The 24,061-nt window shown below is 35.0% G+C and overlaps 1 protein-coding gene across 1 annotated transcript; it reads right to left on the bottom strand.

Annotated features, from left to right (window-relative positions):
• Nucleotides 1–1,358: 1,358 nt before the first annotated feature.
• Nucleotides 1,359–5,347, bottom strand: LOC136062095 (MDIS1-interacting receptor like kinase 2-like). Its single transcript, XM_065760765.1, is given in 3 exon segments — nt 1,359–2,003; nt 2,194–3,438; nt 3,441–5,347. Coding segments are annotated over 3 exon segments (3,342 nt in total). The 5' UTR covers nt 5,206–5,347; the 3' UTR covers nt 1,359–1,671.
• Nucleotides 5,348–24,061: the final 18,714 nt, after the last annotated feature.

The raw sequence follows: 24,061 nt of genomic DNA, 5'->3' as shown, positions 1-24,061 counted from the left end.
TCTCTGAGTTTCAGTCACTAGATCAGAGTTTTATATAATTTGATGACTTTTGGTTGGAGATTCCAGTAATGGTGGTACATTTTTGTCTAATCACAATTTGATTTCCAACAGCACAACCTTTATTGGGTACTTAATGTAATATTAACAATTCTTATTGGGCAGTTGACATGGCTACATAATATACTGGTTAACAATACAAATCTTATTGGGAAGTTGACATGGTTTGTTTGCTCCTAGGTAGAATTGTGTACTGATTTAGTAGGCTAATGTGTGTGTCAGACCAATAGAACCCAAAAGAAAGAAGCAGCAAAGTCGAATTACCCATAGAAGAAGTGTGAGCGATGCAAATTATGCTATTTTCTGTGAATTAATTATGATCCATACCTATCTTATTTCAAGTAATCTAAGAGGTTGATGGTCCAAGCTTGTTAGCTTTGGGCTTGTTGGTTGTAAACCATTTTTGGAAGATAAATAGATGATCCCACTCTTGCAATGGTGGCTGCAATGATAGGCCACAATTTTGCCCAACTATTTTTCTTTTTAGTAATTGGAGTGTCTATTTCCATAACTGTAGCTTTTTATGCCAGTATGTTTTGGATTCTTTTACGATGTGTTTAGAAGTTTGAAAGGGGAAAAAAAGAGTAGAATACGAGATAGAAGAAGCTGAGAGGGACACAGGTGAGGGGAATGGTATTCTTTTCTCTTGCTTGGATGTTTTAAAAATTAAGTAGAAAATAAGAGCAAATGATAAGATATTATATAAATTAATAATTATAACATCTTTTTATTCAATTTCAAGAAATAGATATAAATTGTTAATTTAAAAAATTTTAATTTAAGTAAAATTGGTCCTCTAAATTCTTCCAATTTTAAATTAAAAGAAGGTTTTAGAGGATATCTTACCTCTCAAACCATTTCCTTCCATACAAACACGTAGTTATTAAGAGGATCCCAAACGTTCTTTGAGAGTTTTTAGCCTGTCCAATTCTCACGGGCATGCTGGCTTGTTTAATCTGCCCAGGAACCATAAGGATATTCGCAGCCATTTTGCTCGCTTTTCAAGAACCACCGTGATAAGCTGGCATAGTTTAACCAGATGACAAACATTTCCACTTAGTCAGAAGTCAACTTTAACAGCCAGGGAAGAAAAAGACAATAAGGATGATGAGATTCTTTAGTTCATGTGCTTAGTAAGAAAAGTCATCAAAAAATAGAAAACGATTAGTAAACAAATAATGATGAGATTGAGTAGAGGAAAAATGGTTAGGAGTCATGAACTTTCCCGGAAGGAAAGAAAATAAGGAAAAGAAAAGTCTGGCAGGTATTATTTAGTGAAAAGCACTAAATAAGGTTATGTACATGAAACACTGTTTATACTTTATAAATAACAGATATACAAGCTATAAGCAGGTTTCTCAACTGGCAAAAGTACCAATACAGCCCTCATTAGTGCTCAGCCCAACATATATTCAAGTAAAATGAAAGGAAAAAATAGAAAAAGAAAAAGCTTATTGTACTAGGGACCTCAAGGTCATTCTTATTTGAATAATGCAGCAGATAGCCAGATACAACAATTTTTTTATAATATTTTTCACAATAATTGAGTAATAAGTTTTTACTCATAACTCAACACTAATCATAACTCAACATCTGATGCCAATTTGAGCTATTTCAGTATTGGTTGGACAAGCAAATTTGGGTTTGAGCTGATAGTTCTTGTGCCACAAAACGCATGGTGGGTCGTTCCTTTGGAGAGTCATGCACACATGCTAAGGCTATGGTAACTACAAACTCCACCGCCTCTGCTATTTGGCCTGTGGGTGGTGGAAGTCCTTGGTCTAGCACGTCCTTTAAAAGAAATTCAGCAGTGTCTGATGTTCTCGAATTGAATGACAAGGAAGATAGGAGATCCCTTGGGTGCCTTCCCATCATAAGTTCTAATGCCACCACCCCAAAGCTATAAACGTCACATTTATCTGTTAATCGCATTGTAAGCGCAAGCTCTGCACATTCACAAAACAAATTCAATACCCTAATGAAACATTGTCATCCAAATGTCTATGAAACTAATCAAAGTTAACAAACGAACAAGAAATACATACATTTGGCAACAAGATGAGAAAAACGCATACTATTCTTTTAGAGAAACATTTATTCCAGAACAAAACTGTTGAAGTTTGATTGTTAGCTTACCTGGAGCCATGTAGCCATAAGACCCAGCAATTGGTGTCCAATTAGACGTATCTGGGTTCAACAATCTTACAACTCCAAAATCTGAGAGCCGTGGCTCGAACTCATGCTTGAGCAATATGTTATTCACAGTTATGTCTCGGTGCACAATTGGAGGAGAGCAATCATGGTGCAAGTAAGCAACTGCATGAGCCACACCCTGCAGAATTTTCACCCTTGTATTCCAGTTCAGCTCCACTTTCCCTTCCAACCCATACAATGCATTTCCCAAACTGCCTCTCTCTACATAATCATAAACCAAGTACATGCACCCTCTAATAGAAAAGAACCCATAAGGCTTAATGATATTCCGGTGCCTAACTTCTGTCAACACACGAATCTCATTCTCAAAACTGTGGCGATTGGCTGATGGGATTTCACTGGAGTCTGACATGTTGAGTCTTTTAACAGCAACAATTTGACTATTTGGCAATGCCACTCTGTAAACAGTTCCAAACCCTCCTTTTCCAATGCAGTACTTCTCATTGAAGCCCTCACTGGCCTTAACGATATCCTTAAATGTGAATTTACCTTCTCCTTCCCATATTAATGACTCTCCATGTCTTCTGCGTTCTACAGTGAGGAATTTGGTTTTCCAGTAAAATATTATGATTCCGGCAACAATGATTGCAAGCAATAATAGGCCACAAACTGGAATGAGGACAACAAATAGAAGCATATTAGAATGCTTTTTCCTTTCGGAATCTATGTGACAAGTAGGTAGTCCTTCTGCATTTCCACACAAACCCGAGTTTCCAACATAAGCTTCTGCCGGTGCTTCTTCAAAAACTTTACTAACTGGGATCTGACCTGTTAACTTGTTATAAGAAAAATCGATGGAGCTGGAGCTTAGATTAACCATGGTGTAAAATGATGCTGGGATTTCCCCTAAGAGTTGGTTATGTGAAACGTTAAGACTCTCTAATGCTGTAATCCCAAGCTCTTTTGGTATGTTCCCAGTCAATTTGTTTTGAGACAAATCAAGCTCCTTAAGCTCAATCAAACGGCCTAGACTCTGAGGAATCTCCCCAGACAATTCATTGCAGCCCAGACTTAAATTGAGCAATTGAATCAACTTCCCAAGTTCAACTGGGATTTGGCCAGAAATTCTGTTTCTGCCCATCTGTAAAATGGTTAGAGATGCACATTCTGCCCACTCCAGTGAGATCTTGCCCATAAATTGATTATCATTTAGAGAAATCAAATAAGATTTGGATGGACACCAAATGCATTTGTGATGTTTCCATTGAATTTGTTCCCATCAAGCCGTACTCTCTCTAGTTGCAAGCAATTTCTCAAGCAATCAGGCAATGGTCCGGTGAAGTTGTTATCATTCACTGTGAATATTTGAAGACTGAAGCCACTACACAATTCAGGTGGCAGTTCTCCAGAGAAGCTGTTGTTCGAAAAGCTAACACTGCTTAGAGAAGGACTAAACTTCCCAAAGTCACTTGGAATATTACCCGAGAAGTTATTGGTGAAAAGAGAGATTCTCTGTAAATTACTGAGGCCAGATATGGTATCTGGCAATTCCCCGTATAGTTGGTTAGTGCTGAGATCAATAATTTGCAGTGAAGTCATATTTCCAATTGCTGGTGGGATTGTGCCAGTGAGATTGTTTAAGAAAAGTTGTAAGGTCTGAAGGTTTGTGAGGTTCCACAGTGCTAGAGGAATTGGACCAGACAGGTGGTTGTTTGATAGGTCTAGTTCTGTCAAATCTTTCAAGTTACCTAACTCAGAGGGAATTGAACCTGTGAACGTATTATTGAACAGTAAAACAAGTTTGAGCTTGGTCAACATGCCAATTTCCAGTGGAATTTTGCCAGTGAAAAGATTATTCTGAAGCTGCAACGAGGTTAATTCTGTCCAATTGCTGAAAAAGTAAGGTGAGATCTCACCTGAAAGTTTATTGTCAGATAAACCCAAGTCGGTAATTTTGATCAAGCTGGTTAAAGACAAAGGCAATTCCCCAGTGAGTGAATTGGAAGCCAGGGCCAAGTAGGTGACGTTAGTGCAAAGGCCAAGCTCAGAAGGAATTGTAGAATTCAAGGCATTCCATCTAACATCGAGATGCCAGAGCTCTGTGAGCTGCCCAAGTGAAGAAGGAATTCTCCCTTCAAAAAAATTGTTGTCCAGTTCTATAATTTGAAGATTGGACATTGAGCCAATATCTTCAGGAATTAGACCACTGAACTTGTTTCGTCCTAGATGAAGATCTATAAGTTTGGAAAGCTTGGTAATCTTTGGTGACACTGCTCCATGGAACAAATTTTTAGTTAGATTAAGGTACTCAAGCTTTCCCAGATTGGAAAAAACCTTTTCTGGTACCGTTCCATTCAACATATTCTGGGCCAAATCCAAGTACGTCAAGTTCTGACAATCAAGTATAAATCCTGGGAACCCATAAGCGAGTATATTATAAGCAAAGCTAAGCCGGGTCAACAAAGGCATGCGTAAAAACTTAGACCAGTCAGGAGTAGCTAAGTAGTTTGATCCAAGGTCCAAGTACCATACCTTTTGAAGATTGCTAAACTGATATGGAATTGTACCATTCAGATAGTTGTTGTAGAAACTTACGTACTGGAGCTTTGTTAACTGGCCTATCTCCGAAGGTATTGGTCCGCTGAGTAAGTTGTTGCTGAGGTCAAAGCGAGTGACCTTAAGAAATGGAGTGAAGTTGAACTGGGCTAGTGTTCCATTGAGGTTGGCACCAGAGATGATTATTTCGGACACTGTTCCGGTTGTGTCGCAGACCATGCCGTTCCATTTGCATAGGTTGGTGATGTTTGTAGTGGACCAAGAGCTGAGAAAAGAAGAAGGGACGAGGCTGTTTTTCCATTTGATAAGAGCTTCTGCTTGTGTTGCTGGTGATGACGTGCTGTTTAGTGAAAGCAAAGAGAGTAAAATAATGTGAAGGAGAAGAAGAGGAGGCTTTAGAATGACTGTCATGCTTTGTTTTTGATTTTCACATGTCATGCCTCATGATCTGCTTTAATCTTTAATAGCTGAAAGAGGCAGAGATACTGTCAATGATATGAACTCCATGTGTGAAAATTAGGCGTCTCAGTTCATTTACAGTGTGTTCGGTTGTAAAAAAGGGGAAGAGAAAGGAGGGAGGAGAACGAGAGAGAGGGACAAGTGGTGAAAAAGAAAATGTTTCCTTTTTACATGTTTCGAAAGAGTGAGAGAAGAGAAAAGAAAAGAAAAGAATATATTTAATTTAGACATACGTTTTTACCTAAGTACCCCAAATAATATTATGAAATTTTAGAAGTTATCAATGGCGAGCCTCCAAAAGTTGCAGCCTTTTTACTTGCCTTTCCCCTCATTTCTGCCCAATTTAGGCAAATGAGAAAAGTGGGCAGGGATAGATGCTCGCTTCTTCCACTTTTTCATCTTCTCTTTTCTATAATGCCAAACAAATAAGGGAAATTGTCATGTCAGCATTTTTTATTTTTTTTCTTTACAAACAAAGCATAGAGTCAATAAAATTTAGAGATGGTTGAGGTCCTCAACATTTTCAAGTTAGACGGCTTACTAAGTTATGATGGCTGTCGCATTGACAGAGAAAGAGAACAAGAATTTTGAGGAAAAAAGTGATTTCTCTATCAACTCTATGAAAATGTGATTAAGTTACTGAATTAGATACATTCACAATATTTTCATAACACTTTCTTAACAAATCTTGGGTAGTAAGTTGTTATTTATTTATTTATTTTTTTTTTGAAAAAATGGTGGTAAGTTGTTATTGTTGACTTCATAATATATTTATATTAACACATAAGATTTAGAACTCTCATAATTTTTCACTCACAGTTAATAGTCAACAAATAGTCAAACATATTCGATTTTATATTATATATATATATATATAGATTATTCTTAGAAACAAACCCACATAGGGTAGAGGAGAGGATATGAGATTCTAAGAGAAGTGCACTATACCCTTACTATCAGTTTGATTTTATACCCAAATAATTTCTCCATGGATCAAATCTGTATCCAAATTTAACTTTTCTGAAGGCCTTCAATGAAGGTTGAATCTGGGTTTGGAATTTTTTATTTTTTATTTTTTTGTTGAGAAAGAGGGTTTGGACTTGGCCGGCCTTAATTCCAAATCCAATAATATTTTAACATAATAAGTCAATATTAGGCTAATTCATCGTGCCTTTAACATGTGAAGTTAGGCACCATTATCATTTTTTTTTTCTCCCGAGAAAAGCCACTGCTATCATTCATGAACCGAATGTTAGTGAAGTAGAGTTTTATTATTATTATTATTATTTTAATTTAAAGCCTGAATGTCATGGATACACCAAAACTGCCAATTAGTTGAGTTACAATGCTCTTAACTAGTGAGTAGAGATTCAAGCACTCACTACCCAAGAGGAATTTGGTGTATGTATATATATTATTGGGATCTATTTTATTTTATTGTTGAAATTCAGCATCCATAATTAGAATTCCACAAAGAGGAGCGATCCTCATTCCTTAGTCCTTACTTCACGTTCAAAATTTAGAGATGCAGGAATTGTTGTCATTTGTCAATGGTCTATGTTAATTTTTTATTGAGTAAAATATAAAATTTACAACTTCTGTTTGGACTAATGGCAGATACTACCATATTTTTTTCAAAAATATCTAATTTGTTCCCTAAGAACAAACATTACTTAATGTGGGGCATTTTTTTGCGTCAATGGGCCAAAACCCATTCTGGTACACCAAGGCTTGTGAACTAATGGGTAAGGGAGTTGGGATTGGCCTAGTGAGATTATACTGTAAGCTAGCTTGTGCACAAGGCAGGCATGTCCAATGTTTGGACAGGGTGGAGAATGCTACAGCAAGCTAAGCGTCATAGCAGATGACATCACAACGAATAACTGATATAGTAGACATAATAGAAAAATACCACAACAGAACAAATGATATAGTAGGTATATCAAACGATGTTGCCACGAGGCGACTGATACAGTAAATATAATAAAAAAGGTGCTATAGCAGAATAACTGATATAATAAATATATAATAAAAAAGAGCTACAGTAGAACAACTGATAGCGTAAGTCCCTGCGGCAAAACTAATAATAATGTGAATGTCAAACAAGTTAAAAGAAGTCACAGCAAGACAATAGTAATAACTCTAGGCAAGCTTAATAACGTAAATTCGATCTCCTAGTCCTGGGTCAAGTCTTTCAATAGGAACAAGTCCAAAAAGGAAACTAAACCCTAACACGGATAACCTCATTATAGGTTTCTACCGTTGAAGTTACTTGTGTTGGAGGAAAGGCTTAAGTAGTTTTGAGTTACGATTTATAGAATCCCAGAGAGTGGGTATGTCTAGAGGGAGAGAAAAGATGGTCTATTGATGCATGCCCCTATTTCTTCCGTGTTTTCTCTTTTCCTCTTTCTTTCCTAAGTTCTATCACTCTTAGTTTCTTGCTATCCTCTCTGTAGGTTCCTCCCCCTTTACTTATGGCTACCTCTTCCCTTTTATATTACTTGATTCCATGGGATTTCTCCCTTTTGTCCCTAAAGCTTCACCAACTGTTTTTGGCTTCTTGTGGGCATCCCTTCAAGATCACCCACTGGCTCGTTGGTTACTCGACCACTACCTTTGCCCAGAGTGTGCTTGTTGCACCACTCTTCATTCTAAGACAAAACTCCCTTGTTTTGTTTCTCCCTCTCATCCTTTATGCCTTACTCGAATGGATAAGAATTGGAGACTCTCTCTCTCTACCTCTATGGCATGCATCAGGTGGTCCAAGCCCTTTGCTTGCCTCTTTTGGGTGAATAGCCATCCCAGCAAGGCATTTTCCTCAAAAGAAGACTCAGCAGGAACCCAAAAATAGACTCATTTTCCCCCCACCACCAAACCACACCCTCTAAGTCCCTGGACTGAAGGCCTACCTCTCCTATATTGACTGGGTAAATGTAGGTGGTGCTCCAACCCTTGTACATGAGTTCCACTACCCTTTGCATCTGTCTTCTTTCGTTCCTATGCCATTTTTGTCGTTCTTGCCATGTCTCATTCTACTACGTGTCTCTCGTGTTCGTGCTTATCCTCCACGACATGAAGGGCATGGGCTCCTAGGCTTGTATTGTCTTCTTTTATTTCCTTGTGGGTTTGGACATTGTCTTGGCAGAAGCCCCTGTCCGTCCAGCCCATTGGGCTTCTACTCCTATTGCCTCTTTTCTTGCCGTATCCATGGGCTTGCTGGTTGTCATTCCTGTCGTGTTGGCCTATTGGGTTTACTACCTCTCTCCTTAGGCTTCCACGGCCTATTTACTTTACTTTTACCTCTTAAGCTCATTTTTGGTCTAAGTTTATTAGCTCTAGGCTTCTTGGTTGTAAACCATTTTTGTCTCCGTCTTGCTAAACAAGAAGAAGGTGAGATGTGTAAACAATTTTTGGAAAAGATAAATAGATGATCCCACTCTTTCAATGGTGGCTGCAATGATATAGGCCACAATTTTGCCCAACTATTTTTCTTTTTAGTAATTGGAGTGTCTATTCCCATAACTGTAGCTTTTTATGCCAGTATGTTTGAAGCTGCAACAATTGTACAGGATGAAAAAATATTTTTGACTCTTGAATCGATTTAAAATTGGTAGTATTTCTAACTTTAGGGGCCTCTCTCTATCTGAGTTTCAATCACCAGCATTATAAGATTCAGAACTCAGAAGCCTAAGATTTAAATAGGTAGATTGTCTTATGAACCCAATCTATTGACTTCCTACACAATATACACTTTTGTATACCCTGTTTTGAATCACGCATTTGGAAGTTTGAAAGGAAAAAAGAGTAGAGTACGAGATAGAGGAAGCTGAGAGGAGAGGGGAGGAATGGTACCCTTTCTTCTCACATGTTTTAAAAATTAACTAGAAAATAAGAGTAAATGTTATAATATAATATAAATTAATAATTATACCACGTTTTTACTCAATTTGAAGAAATAGATATAAATTGATAATTAATTTTTTTTTTTTAATTTAAGTAAAACCTGTCCTCGAAAGTCTTCCGATTTAAATTAAAAGAAAAGGTTTTAGAGGATATCTTACCTCTTAAATCTCCTCAAACAATTTCCTTCCCTCCTTTAAGGCATCTAAACATGCTGAACTAACCTTCCATACCCTTTTTAATCTACTCATCTCCTCGCCTCCAAACAAACACACGTGCCTGTTTGGAATGCACTTATAAGCTAGCTTATTGCTTATTTTTCTTACTATTTACGAGTCCCATGTGAGTCACCTATTTATTTTATTTAATTTTTACCTTTTATTTATAGTATTTTAATAAATAAAAAAATTTAGCAGAAAGTTAGATAAGTTGTTGCCAAATGTACACAAGAGAATCCCAAATGTTCTTTGAGAGTTATTAGCCTGTCCAATTCACAGGCATGTTGGCTAGTTTAATTTGCCCAGGAACCATATGGTATCCCTTCCACAGCCATGTTAGCTTGTGCATGCTTTTCAAGAACCACCATGGGAAGCTGGCTAAGTTTAACCAGATGGCAAACATTTCCACTTAGTCAGAAGTCAACTTTGAGCAGCCAGAGAAGAAAAGAGACAATAGGGATGCTGAGATTCTGTAATTCATGTGCTTGGTAAGAAAATTCATCAAAATATAGAAAACGATTAGTAAACAAATAAGGAGATTTACTAGAGGAAAAATGATTAGGAAGCCGTGAGCTTCTTCGGAGGGAAGGAAAGAAAATGAGGAAAAGAAAAGTCTAGCAGGTATTATTTTAAGGGTAAAATCTAGTTTACACACCCTATTATATACACTCTTATACACACACAGACTGCACATAAATCGTGACATAAAGTCATAGTTTCCAATTCAAGTCACAATTTATGTGCTATTTGAGACTTTGAGTGTGTGTAACAAACACAACTTTTTAGTGAAATTAAGGGTCTATACATGAAACATTGTTTATATATGTAACAGAGCAAAAGTACCAATACAGCCCTCACTAGTGCTCCGCCCAACATATATTCAAGCAGTGGCAGAGCCACGTTGGGACCGAAGATTCAAGTAAAATGAGATTTGAGTAAAATGAATGGGAAAAAGAAGAAAAAAGAAAAAGATATTGGAGCTTAATTAAAAGGCTAATTTTCAATGGAATTTTGCATGTGAAAAGATTGTGCTGAAGTTGCAATGAGGTCAATTCTGTCCAAATTGCTGAGAAAATAAGGTGAGATCTTACCTGAAAGTTTATTGTCAGATAAACCCAAGTCGGTAACTTTGGTCAGGTTGATTAAAGACAAAGGCAATTCCCCTGTGAGTGGATTCGAAGCAAGGGCCAAGAAGGTGAGGTTAGAACAAAGGCCTAGCTCAGAAGGAATTGGAAAATTCAAGGAATTCCATCTAACATCGAGAAGCCAGAGCTCTGTAAGCTGGCCAATTGAAGAAGGAATTCTCCCTTCAAATAAATTGTTGTACAGTTCTATAATTCGAAGATTGGACAATGAGCCAATATCTTCAGGAATTAGAACACTGAACTTGTTTCGTCCTAGACGAAGATCTATAAGTTTGGAAAGCTTGGTAATCTTTGGTGACACTGGTCCCTTGAACAAATTTGTAGTTAGATTAAGGTACTTAAGCTTTCCCAGATTGGAAAAAACCTTTTCTGGTACCGTTCCATTCAACATATTCTGGGACAAATCCAGGTTCGTCAATTTCTGACAATCAAGTATAAATCCTGGGAACCCATAAGTGAGTAAATCAAAAGATAAGCTAAGCCGGGTCAACAAAGGCATGCTCAAAAACTTACCAGTCAGGAGTTGCTATGTAGTTTGATCCAAGGTCTAGGTACCATACGTTTTGAAGATTGCTAAACTGATAGGGAATTGTACCATTCAGAGAGTTGTAGAAACTTACATATTGAAGCTCTGTTAACTGTCCTATCTCCGAAGGTATTGGTCCACTGAGGACATTAAGAAATGGAGTGAAGTTGAACTGGGCTAGTGTTCCATTGAGGTTGGCACCAGAGATGATTATTTGGGAGACTGTTCCGGTTGAACCGCAGACCATGCCGTTCCATTTGCATAGGTTGGTGATGTTGGTAGAGGACCAAGAGCTGAGAAAAGAAGAAGGGAGGAGGCTGTTTTTCCATTCGATAAGAGCTTCTGCTTGTGTTGCTGGTGATGCTGTTTCGGTTAGTGGAAGCAAAGAGAGCAAAAGCAAAACAAGCAGAAGCTCTTATCAAATGGAAAAACAGCAGACATACTGTCAATGGTATGAACTCCATGTGTGAAATTTAGGCATCTCAGTTCATTTACAGTGTGTTTGGTTGTAAACATGGGGAAGAGAAAAGAAGTGAAAATGAAAATGATTCCTTTTTACATGTTTTGAAAGAGCAAGGGAAGAGAAAAGAAAATAATATAATATTTAATTTAGATATTTTTTAACCTAAATATCTCAAATAATATATTTAAATTTTAGAAGTCACTAGCAGCAGACCTGCACGATGCGCGGGAAAAATTTGATATGAATATGTTTTATTGGATAATTATAGAATTAATATATTAGATTGTATATTTTTAAAAGTCAATATGTGTTATTTGAAATTATGTTTTATATTATAAGTTTTTTTGTAGTGTAACAATTAACAAATTAAATATATTTTGTAGTTGGGTATTACATGTAGTGAGATATGTATGAAAATACAATGCAATATTTTTTAATAAAAAAAATTTACAGTGTGAGAACTATCAAACCAAGTTCTAACCATGTATACTTTGTTTATTACTATGTGGATGTATGCTATTCAACACTTATATGTATATTTTTCTCCAAAACATAGATCCACGTCTCTTTCTTCCTTTGTTTATGGACATCCTGAATTAGCTTAGAGGGAGGAGGTTTGGCAGCAACTTTCCTCTCATAAAGCTTCTTCCCATGTTAGCTGGTTATGCATTGGGGATTTTAACCAAATTCTTAGCTAGGTTGATAAATTTTCCTTCACTCAAGGTAGCATTAGTGGGGTTTTTCTCTTCCAAAAAGTAATTTCTGATCTCCAATTTGTGATCTAGCTACTTCTGGACAACAATACACTTGGATGAATAATAGGGAGGATAATGAATTCATCATGGAAAGACTTGATCGGGCTTTTGCTACTGTTGAGTGGATCAACATGTATCCTTGTTACTCCCTTAGAAACCTTCCCATAATTAGATCTGATCATTGGCCAATTATTTTGAACTTTGAATTTCTCACCCCTTTTAGACATAGACCCTTTAGATTTGAGCATATGTGGACTACTCACCCCTCCTGTGAGAGTATGATCTGACAAGCCTGGGTGTCTAATTTAGTGGGGTCAAGAGCTGCACAATTGTGGACAAAATTCTTAAGTGTTAGAAAATCTGCTAGGAATTGGAACAAATTTGTATTTGGGAAGGTAGATTATGAAATTAAGCTGAAACAGGCCCAGCTACAACAAATCCAAAATTCTATTGGGTCTGTTGAGGATATTAGAAAGGAAAGACTCCTCAGGGGCAAACCAGAAGAACTTCTAGATAGAGAAGAGATGATGTGAGCACAAAAAGCTAGAACCTAGTGGATTCTTCAAGGGGACAGGAACACCAAATACTTTCAGACTGTTGTTAGACAAAGAAGAGCTAAAAATAGGATTTTACAGATTAAAGACTCTACTGGTAATACAAAAGAGGATTAGATGGAGATTGAGACCATCTTGGTGGAGCATTTTAGAAATTGCTTTGAAAACAAATCTTAGGCTAACTTTCATAGTGTTATTCAGGAGCTGCAAGCCTTACCTATCCCTTCTCTTTCTGACTAGCACATACTCCTTCTTAATAAGCCCATCACGCCTGCTGAGATTGAAAATATTGTTTTCCAACTTGGTTCACACAAAGCACCTAGGCTTGATGGTCTCCCAACTTTCTTTTTTCAAAACTTTTGGAGTATTGTGAAAATGGATGTCATTAACACTATCCAAGCCTTTTTTCACTCTGGGTCTCTTTTTAAACCTCTCAATCATACCTTCATAACCCTCATTCCCAAAGTTCCTTTCCCTAATGAGGTTTCTCATTTTAGGCCTATCAGCCTTTGTAATGTCATTTACAAGGTCATCTCCCAAATTATGGTTAATAGGCTCAAACCCATTATGAACAACCTCATTACTCCTTTTCAGAATGCCTTCATTAAAGGAAGAAACATTACTGATAACATACTCATTGTCCATGAAATAATTGATGTTCTTAGAAAGAAGAAAGCTAGGAAAGCCAGTTTTGGAACTTTTAAGATTGACATGAGTAAGGCTTATGATAGGGTAGACTGGATGTTCCTTAAGGCTGTTTTGACTGTCATGAAGTTTGAGAATAGATGGATTCAGTGGATTATGGAGTGTGTGACATCTGTTAACTACACTTTGCTTGTTAATGGCAATTCAACATCCTCTTTCAAGCCTTCCCAAGGATTAAGACAGGGAGACCCTCTCTCTCCCTTCCTCTTTCTTTTTTGTGCTAACATTCTTTCTATTGCCTTATTACAAGCTGAAAGTCATAAACAATTACAAGGTGTTAAAGTTGGTAGGAATGGGTTGTCCTTCACCCATCTCCTTTTTGCAGATGACTCTCTTCTTTTCTTCAAAAAGGAAGAGAAGTCAGTGACAACTTTGATTGATATTTTGGATTGGTATTGCTCACTTTCTGGTCAGAAAATCAATTTAGCCAAATCTGACTTGTATTGTTCCCCAAATATGGATGTTACTGACCAGGAACTTCTTGCCTCAACTCTTCAAGTGAATCTTGTACAGAATCCTACTAAATACCTTGGTATGAATTTTGTGTTGAAAGGTAATAGATGTGCAAATTTTCAATTTTTGGTTGATAAACTTCAATCAAAACTTCAAGGATGAAAAGCCAGACTTTTATCCCAAGTTGGCAGGACTATACTCATTTCTTCTATGCTTCAATCCCTCCCTCTTTATACTTTTGCTTGCTTTAAGGTACCTGAATCTATTTGCAGTAAAATGAATTCTATTATCCGAGCTTTTTGGTGGGGACATGAGACTGGTGAAAAGAAATTGCACTTGCTGAATTGGGAAAGAGTCTGCCAACCTAAGAGATTTGGAGGGCTTGGATTTAAATCCTTCAAAACCATGATTCCTTATTGGATTGTTGTCCTAAGCCCCACTACTCCTGGGTATTGAGAAACATCATTAAGCAAAACCATCCAATATTGAGAGAGGGAACTTGATGGGTGGTGGATGGGTACAACATTCCTCTCCAGCATAAAGATTGGTTTCATTGCCCTTCTCTCAATCTTCATGACCATAGACTTCCAACTGGTACTGTAGGAGACTTAATTGATCAAAATTTTGCTTCCTGGAACCATGATTTGGTCAGATCTCTATACCCTCATCTTGTGGCTAGACAAACTTGCAAACACCCATTTCTAGAACCAAGTCTATCTCAGATAAGCTGGTCTGGAGGCATTCCTATGATGGAGAGTATAAGGTCCGGATAGCTTATGAGTTGCTTAATTCAGAGCACTTGCCCCCACCCCAACAAGTTTTTAGAAACCAGGAGGTTTGGTACAAGGTTTGGAAAGTGAAAACCCCTTTGAAGATTAATACTTTTGTGTGGAAATTGCTACATGACAGTATTCCCACCCTTTCCAACCTTAAGCAAAGAGTAATTTCTATTGATTCCACTTGTCCATTCTGTAATGATCATGAGGAAACTAGTACGATCTCTTTCTCCTCTGCCCTTTCTCTAGGGCCTGTTGGCATGGTTCAACCTTAGGAATCCATTCTTCTAACTTCAGCAATGTCTCCATTTAGCATTGGTTATCTATTGCTATTACAAACCATAATTACAAGGATCTTGGCTTCATGAATTATCTGCAATCCCTTTTCATCACTTTGTGGACTATTTGGAACCATAGGAACCAAGTGGTTGATGAAGGTATATCTCCTAATCCTATGAAAGTAATTCTCACGGTTCAAACTTTGTCTTGTAGGCAGGGGGGGGGGGGGGCGCCAGGGGGGCAAGTGCCCCCCTGAACTTTCAATTTTTTTTAGTACTAATATGGTACATATATTACACATTCCCTCTTGACACAAAAGACATTAGGTTGTAGTTGTACAGAAGATGCAAATCCTACTACCATAAGGAAATAGGAATTATAGGGGAATGGGACTGACAAAAGGAAATAGGAATCATAGGGGAATGGGGCTGACCTAATAATGATTAAAAAAAAAGAAAAAAAAAAGAAAAGAGGATCATACTGCCAAATGAAAAAGGAGTACACTACCTAATACTAATACTAATAGGACTCTATAATATATATATATATATATATATAGTATAAAGTAGTAAAGGATGCCTCACATTTAAAAAAAAAAAAATTCTTTTGATACCAGTCTCTTTCGATTTGTACCTTAAGAGTTTTTGTTGAGTTTTTAAAAGCATTCAACACTTAAATGAATTGGACAGCTTGTTGAAAAGATGGTAGAAATGAAAAATGATGTTTCATATCCATTAGTTTACTCATTTGTGACCTTGGCATTGATCTTACCAGTTGCAACAACTATTATTGACAGAGTTATTTCAGCAATGAACATAGTTAAAGATCGACTACGCAATCGAATGAGAAATCAATAGATGAATGATTGTTTAGAAAGATATATTTAAGACTACTGAGTGTGAAAAAATCATGCAGCGGTTTCAAAATATGAAAAATTGTCGAAGACAATTGAGTAAATTAAGCTAGATGTGAAAAACCAAATTAAAGTTTACATTTTATGTTAGATTCTATATGACAATTACATTAGCATATAATTGCTTATTTATTTTGTTATTAATATTGATTAATTTTTTTAGATTAGTTTTTTACTTTTAATCTTGTCTTTTAATCTTGCCCCCTCTGACCTAAATTTCTGGCTTCGCCACTGCTTGTAGGTACAGTAATGCATTCTCCAACCAACAAAACTCAAACTTGCCCTCAAGTAGACCTGAACAACCAACCCAATCAGTTGCAGGACCCTGGCAATTAATCATCAAAGTTGCTGGTTTTAGAAACAAGAAGAAGAATAGAAGGGCCTATGTATATGAAGCTGTAAACACACAGGGAGACTGTATATTTTTTGGTGTTAATAGTAGTTTGGCAAGAACAGCACCTGGAGTTTTGCTTGAAGCTGTGGTGGAAGCTCGTCTCATTGCAGAAAATCATGGTCTTCATCATGTTTTGTTTCTAAGTGCTTGCAGAGGCTTAGTCAAAGTCTTCAACTCTAGAAGAGCTTCTAATGGGCAAGACAATGTTAGACTTGCTGACATCAATTTTCTTGTTCTAAATGGATTCCTCTGTAACATGATCTTTGTCCCTCACATGCTGTGTCAGTCCTTATGTAATATAGCTAGAAAGGCAACTATAATGCCTCTTAAAACTTTGCTGGTTTAATCCAGCCTTTTTGTAATCTCCCTTATTTGGTATCAAAAAAAAAAGAAAAAAAAAGATTTATACATAAAACAAAAATCTCATATAATTCCTCAAAAGCAGTTAAAAAAAAAAAAAAACTTAAAAGCTTAAAATTTCTTATACATAAGAAACTTACTCCAAAACCATTACGTGCTTGAAATCTTAAAAGCAACAACACGATCAATTTCTAGCACCCTCTTGTTACTATGAAGAAAGCAACCTTTAGGGAAACATGTACAATCTTCTGACTCATCTAGATTTAATAATGACTAATTAATGTTCAAAGTTTCCCAATAATCAAGAGAATGACACTCTCTCTTCTTACATTTATAGTGAGGTCTACTAATTAAATTTATGGTGAAGTCTACCATGAACCATGAATGTGAGAAAAGGGATTACCATTTCACTATATTCTAGGAGTACTTAAGAATTTTTTGTAAACATGACATCTATCACATAGGTCCTAGGTAAACATAGGTTTCTGAAATCTGATTTGGGATATTCAATTTACACTTCACCAAGGCTGATCATGCAAGAATAAAATATAAATTTAGACTAATCAATATCAAAATATGAATGAAGTTCTTCAGTTTTTAAACCAGAGAGACTCAGCTAAAAAGAGTCCGTGGTGGTGCAACAATAGTCATTGCATATTCTAAAATAAGTTTTGGAAGAATTGGACAACTATCAATTCAAAAACTAAACCCAATCTATGGTGCAGCAATAGTCATTGTATATTCAAGGAGAAAATTTAAAATAGCAGGATGAAGCAATCCACCTATTCTCACAAAATCAAACATCTAATACGCAAGGTCACAGGTAAGCACAATTTCTAAGAGTTGGCTTGACAATATCGATTTTATGACCTTCTTTGATTTGTCGCACTTTAAATAGTACAATTCGAAACCTAAAGAAGGATATAACTAAGATGAAACAAGGAGATAAAATACATTATAGATCAAGTTCATGAAGGATGAGACTTTGAAGTTCAGTATTAGAAATTTTCGCGCACGTACTGGAAGTGACATTGCTTAGAAATAAGTTCAGTCTGATGATGATTTGTAACTAAATCCAACCTATGGAACCACTACAATTAGGAGACATTTAATTTGCTTGGTGTTTCATACCAAATTGTAATGTAACATTCTTGTAATATTAGATACATAGAATTTCATTAATTAAATGATCCAATAAGCCAATGACCCATAAGGAGGAAAGGGGCGTGGAAAAGGGGAAAATATATATATATATATATATAAACAAAAACTTATGAAATTATGTGAAAAAATATATATACAGTATTGGAAGTATTTGTTAAATTCATTGGAGATGTTGGTTAAAAGGAACATTGCACATAGCATATACTTCTATGCCAAAAACATAATCACCATATTGTTCTTAACCTAAGTTCCTAATATTTAATAACCAGTTCAACCTTCATTATTGGGGAAAATATTATCGTTGGAGATGTTGGTTAAAAGGAACATTGCACATAGCATATACTTCTATGCCAAAAACATAATCACCATATTGTTCTTAACCTAAGTTCCTAATATTTAATAACCAGTTCAACCTTCATTATTGGGGAAAATATTATCGCCAGTGTTGCCAATGACTGAATTCAATGAGCGATTGTTGAAAGAGAAAGACTTAAAAAAATAAGAGAAGAGTTTGTGCTTATGTGAGAGAGGAAAAAATATGAGATTTGAGAGGTTGAAATTGATGAAAATTGAAAAAGGGGATTTCCCTCCAAAAAATCCTGGTAAATACAACTTGACTCTCTATTTTAGCAGGGTGAGTGTTGGTAGAAGTGTAGAACCATATTTTTTTTTTGGTTGAGAAATTACTCTTTATCACCCAAAAGGTCTAAATTATGCACTAGATTACACTTTGCACAATAAATTATTTGAATACATACTTTACATCCTAAACTATCACACTTATCACACTTTACACCCCATCGTTACTTTTGCTATTATGTTAGACGGAATTCTATTGCACATGACACGCACATGCATGCATCTTGCTTAAGTGGAACAAAATTAAAAGACAAAAACACCATTCTTCATGCCCACTGCCCAGCCTCTCCCCAAAATTCAGATTATTGTAAACCTTAAATTCCCAAATGATTTTGACCTTGAACAAAGATTTTGGACAAGTTGTATAGAGACCGTTCAATAGGATCAGAACGAGTCATAGCAGCCTAGTATCTCATAAATGGCGTTGTGGCCTACATAAACATGACTATCATTACAATTGGCTTTTGCTGTGTTTTGAGCTTATTTCTTAGAGCAAGACTTAAATACAGTACTTAGGTGTTGTTTCTTAGATTTTCCTTTTAAAATTTTGCCATGTGAATTTTTTCTTATGAGATAGAAGTGTATTTTTAAGTTAAGTAGTCACGTGGCTAAATCTTAAGAGGGGAACCTAATGAACAACATCTAAGGCATTTTACCTAAATTTTGTCCTATCCCTTAATATGTTCTTTATTTGAGCACGCAATAACATAATCATTATTGAACGCCATGTAAGAGTAAATCTGGTTTGATACCATTTTTTTTCCCTTGCAGAAATCTAGATTAAAATCTTTTGCAAGAATTTGAATCTGGGGAGAGGCTGGCTGGATATGGGCACACACGCAACAAAGAGAGCTGGAAAAAAATGGGCTTTTGATTTTGAAGAAGGGTGTTTTTTGTCTTTTAATTTTGTTCCACCTAGACAAGATGTATGTATGTGTCATGTGCAGTAGGATTCCGTCTAACATAACAGCAAAAGTAACAATGGGATGTAAAATGTGATAGTTTATGGTGCAAAATGAGCATTTGAAAAGTTTAAGGTACAAAATGTAATATGGTATATGGTTTAAGGTGATAAAGTGTAATTTTCTTTTTTTTTTTTTCTAATTTTCATGCGTTTCCTTTTAAGGTCATACAACATAATGACCAAAAATACTATACACAATTTCTCAAAAAAAAAAAAAAAAAAATTCTATACACAATGACCAAAAAGTCATTGTGTTAACTTTTTAAAGGACATACAAAAATACTAGAATAATGTGTTAACTTTTTAAAGGTCATACAAAAATACTATACACAATGACCAACAAGTCAACAACAAAATTGGATTGATTCCTATAAAAAAAAAAAAAAATGGCTTGATTAAATCGCAAAGTACAACTTAAATTTTCTAAACATTGAAGAAAAAACTTTAGCAAACATATAAGGTCACTAGAATCACTACCGTAAGATCCGTAGGTGAGCAAAATTCAACTAGTAAAAAATAGTTGTAAAGTTTAAACCATACCTCGAAAAAAAGAGTTTTAAACCATAGTTATCATAATTGTGTCGAGCCTCCAACCATTAAAAAGACCAATATACTTTATATAACCAGAATACAATTACAAAATGGTCTAACCTTTGTAATTGTAGACTGAAGTTATAAACAGCGGACATTAGACACACACAACCAATGTGGGATAAATATCTTTTTTTTTTAAGTAAACAATAATACTTATTAAAACACACACGAAAATTATAATATTAGTATTTTAAACATGGTTTATAATACATTAAATAACCAAAGTATAACAACAAAATAACCTAACTTTTGTAGTTGTAGATTGAGGTTATAAATAGCGAATACTAAATACCCCTATTTTTTTTTTTTTAGTAAACAGTAATACTTATTAGAACATACACGAAAATAGTAATATTAATGTTTTAAACCGAGTTTATAATATATTATATAACTAGAGTACAACTACAAAATGACTTAATCTTTATAATTGTAGATTGTGGTTATAAACAACGGACACTAGACACACACAACCTATGTAGAATAAACATCCTCATAATACATTACTATTTTCATGTGTGTTTTAATAAGTATTACTATTTACTCAAAAAAAAAAAAGATCAATATACCGGCTTATTGGTTTAACCGGTGGGATATTAATTTAATTGTGAAATGACAATTACTAATTAATTTACAAAAATAAATTAATTTTATAACATAAAATTAAAAAAAATCTAAAACTAAAAACTAAAAACTAAAACTTATCAGTTACTCAATTACCAACCAGTGGCAGTGGTCATACTTAACACACAAATAACCCTTAAAAAAGGTACACAATTAGAAAAAGCTTTTAATAAATTCATAAACCACAAAAAAAAAAAAAAAAATGTTAATAGCTATATAACTCAACTAGTTGAGACTTTTTGATATTTCCCTTCTCTCCTAATTATTGAGTAATAAAAAAACCAAAAGCCACAACAAAAATATAAAATTATAATTAATCTCAAGGTTTTCTTTTAAGTGTGGGTTTGGATTCATGTTTTGAGTTTTGCGTTTGCATTTTACTCTTCTTTCTTCTTGTTTATTTTTTATTTTTTTATTTTTTAAGCTGCGTTTAAGTGGGACTTGACTAAATAGTAGCCGCAACTTTTGACAAAGTCTTTTGTGAATAGTGCATCAATGTACTGTTATGGACCCACAAACTTCATTTTTCAGTAACTTTTTCATCAAAAATGGATCTTACAGTACTATTCGCACATTTAAAAATTATTTTATTATAGTATTTTCAGTTTTCAGTTTTCAGTTTCAGCAAAATAAATTCTATCTAAACTGACTCTAAGAGCATCCGCATCAGATGTGGCAAAAATTATGCCATTTTGCCACATTAAAACCCTACTTTATTATTTTACCACGTCATTTTACAACATCTCATTTATTAGATGTTTTATACTACAATTCTATACATTAAAATAATATTTCCTACATATTAAAATAATATACTAAATTCCTCCCCCCAATCATCGTCATCATCAACCACCGCGGCGGCAGCAGCAGCAACAACAACAACAACTACAACCACAACCAGAAAACATACCAGAACAGAACAGATCACCAGGAAAAAAAAAAAAAAAAAAAAAACCACCACCGAGATCAGAACAGAGATCGGCACCACCACCGCAACAACAGCAACAACAACTACTACTACTACAACCACACCCAGAAATAGAACAGAACAGATCACCAGAAAAAAAAAAAAATACCCACCACCGAGATCAGAACAGAGATTCGCCATCACCGACGATTCGCCCACCACCAGTCGATTCGCCCACCGCCATAACCCACAATCGATTCGCCCACCACCAGCCAATTCGCCCACCGCCATAACCGCCATAACCCACAATCGATTCGCCCACCACCAGCCGATTCGCCCACCGCCATAACCCACAATCAACCTATGAAACTCAACCCACCCACCGCCATAACCCACAACTCGAACCCACCCACCACCGATCTACCCATCCGAACCCACCCATCAAATCACAGCCAAAAAAAGTGAACGGAAAAAAGAAAAAAGGATAAAAAAAGAACCCGAGGCGAGAAGAGTGGTGGCCATTGGTCGGCGGCGTCGAGTGGTGTGATCGGCGGCGTTGAGTGGTGGCCATTGGTCTTCGGTGTGCTGTGGAAGACGAAGAGAGAAGACAGAGATGAGAGAGAAGACAGAGATGAGACGGAGAGAGTGATATGATATGAGGAGAGAGAATACATAATAAAATAATAATATATATTATGCCACATTTGTCCGTACAGTGCCAAATTTGTGATGGCACTGTAGCATATTGCAAAAATTTAGAACATTTAACACATCTGATAAATGAGTGTTTTTAGTGTTTGGTGTGCCAAATGTGCCAAATATTTGGCATTTGGCACATTTGGCACATTTGATACGGATGCTCTAAAGTTACTAATATTGCATCATGAAAAGTATTAGACTATTACTGTGCAATTTTGCATGACGTCAAAAGTATTGGACCATTAGAAAAACCTTAGAAAACATTAGATTACTATTGTGCGTTCTGTTATACAAAAGAATCATTATAAAATAATTATAAAACAATAAGAAAGGAAAGAAGAAATTTAATTCTTGATAGATTACTACATAGAGCTCACTTCTTATAGAGCTCTAGGGGATAGTGAATCACATCCTCTATTTATAGAAGGCCCGGAGAAGTTTGAATTCAAAATTGAAATTGTAGGAAAATTTTTTGTTAAGTCTAATGTGTGCACCTCATGATTATTTTTTAAATCTAATCTAGAAGAATTATGACACATTTTTAGTTCAAATTAATTCCTCATGGAACTAATCAAAATTTTTTGTCCATAATCACACGTAATTAGACTCCATGATGTGGATGCATCTTTAGCCATTGAAATATGATTTTGCTATATCTTTTAATCCGATAGTCTGATTGAGCTCATGACATATTATTTTGATTATTGACAAATTGTGATTTTTTGTTTTGTTTTGTTTTTGTTTTGGATATGTGCACAGGAGATACAAATCCCCCTAAGAGGTGGTTGATTAGTAAGTATTCATTTAATCGGTCTACCATAAAACCAAATGTTTTCACAATGGACAGTGTGAATCAATCTTCAATATTTCTTTTAATATAATTTCTTCAATATTTCTTCAATATCTCGTTTACTCAACAATACCCAATATATCTTTCAATATAATTTTTTTTGTTATAAAAAATAAAATAAAATATGGACATTGTGAATCATCTTCAATATTTCTAAGCATAAACATGTACATATAGATTGGTTTTCCTTTCTCAAATTTAATAATAAAAAAAAAATTTGTAATATTCAACCCTTACAAAATTTTCTGATATGAACTTTGTGTTTCCATCTATGTTATAAAGAAATTACTTTTTTTTTTTTTAAATAACAAAATGTTAACATGACATGTTTAAAAGCTAATATGGCTCGAAATAAATATAATGATAAATAGACAAAAGTGTCACATTGATATCTCATAAATTCTGTTAGGACAAATTATAACTTTTTAAATGTAGGGAAATATACTTAAATTTAAATTAAATTTTTAGGGATGAAAATTTTATTTTAGACATAATTTTAATATCCTCAAAATTTCTTAATTTTTTATTTTCTGCATATATTTTTTGGGATCGATTTCTAATCTATTATTGAATATATTTATTTTATTATTCTTCTATTTTTAATTTATATTTTTAAAATTGTTTAACAAAAATATTGAATATATTTTAAATCTTAATCTCAAAGTCGAAATTTATCATACCAATATTGTACTATTTTTTAGGGAGGTATTATTTTGGGTTGTTTTAAGAAATTGGATTTTTTTAATAATCCAATAATATTTTTTATTTTTAAAGATAAAATTCAATAATTATAATTATGTGAGATGGTGCATCCAAATTACAAGACACCAATAAACTAACCGAAAAACCTATAATTTGAGACTATATTTAAAAAAACCAATGAAACAATTAAAAAAGACGCATGTGATACAATTTTGTGTTTTTTTTTTTTCTTCATTTTTTGATAAGGACAATTT

The sequence above is a fragment of the Quercus suber genome, unplaced genomic scaffold, assembly GCF_002906115.3.
Source record: "Quercus suber isolate HL8 unplaced genomic scaffold, Cork oak 2.0 scaffold_381, whole genome shotgun sequence".
NCBI lineage: Eukaryota > Viridiplantae > Streptophyta > Magnoliopsida > Fagales > Fagaceae > Quercus > Quercus suber.
The sequence above is the reverse complement of the archived record's forward strand: the minus strand, read 5'-3'. Positions and strand labels throughout refer to the sequence as shown.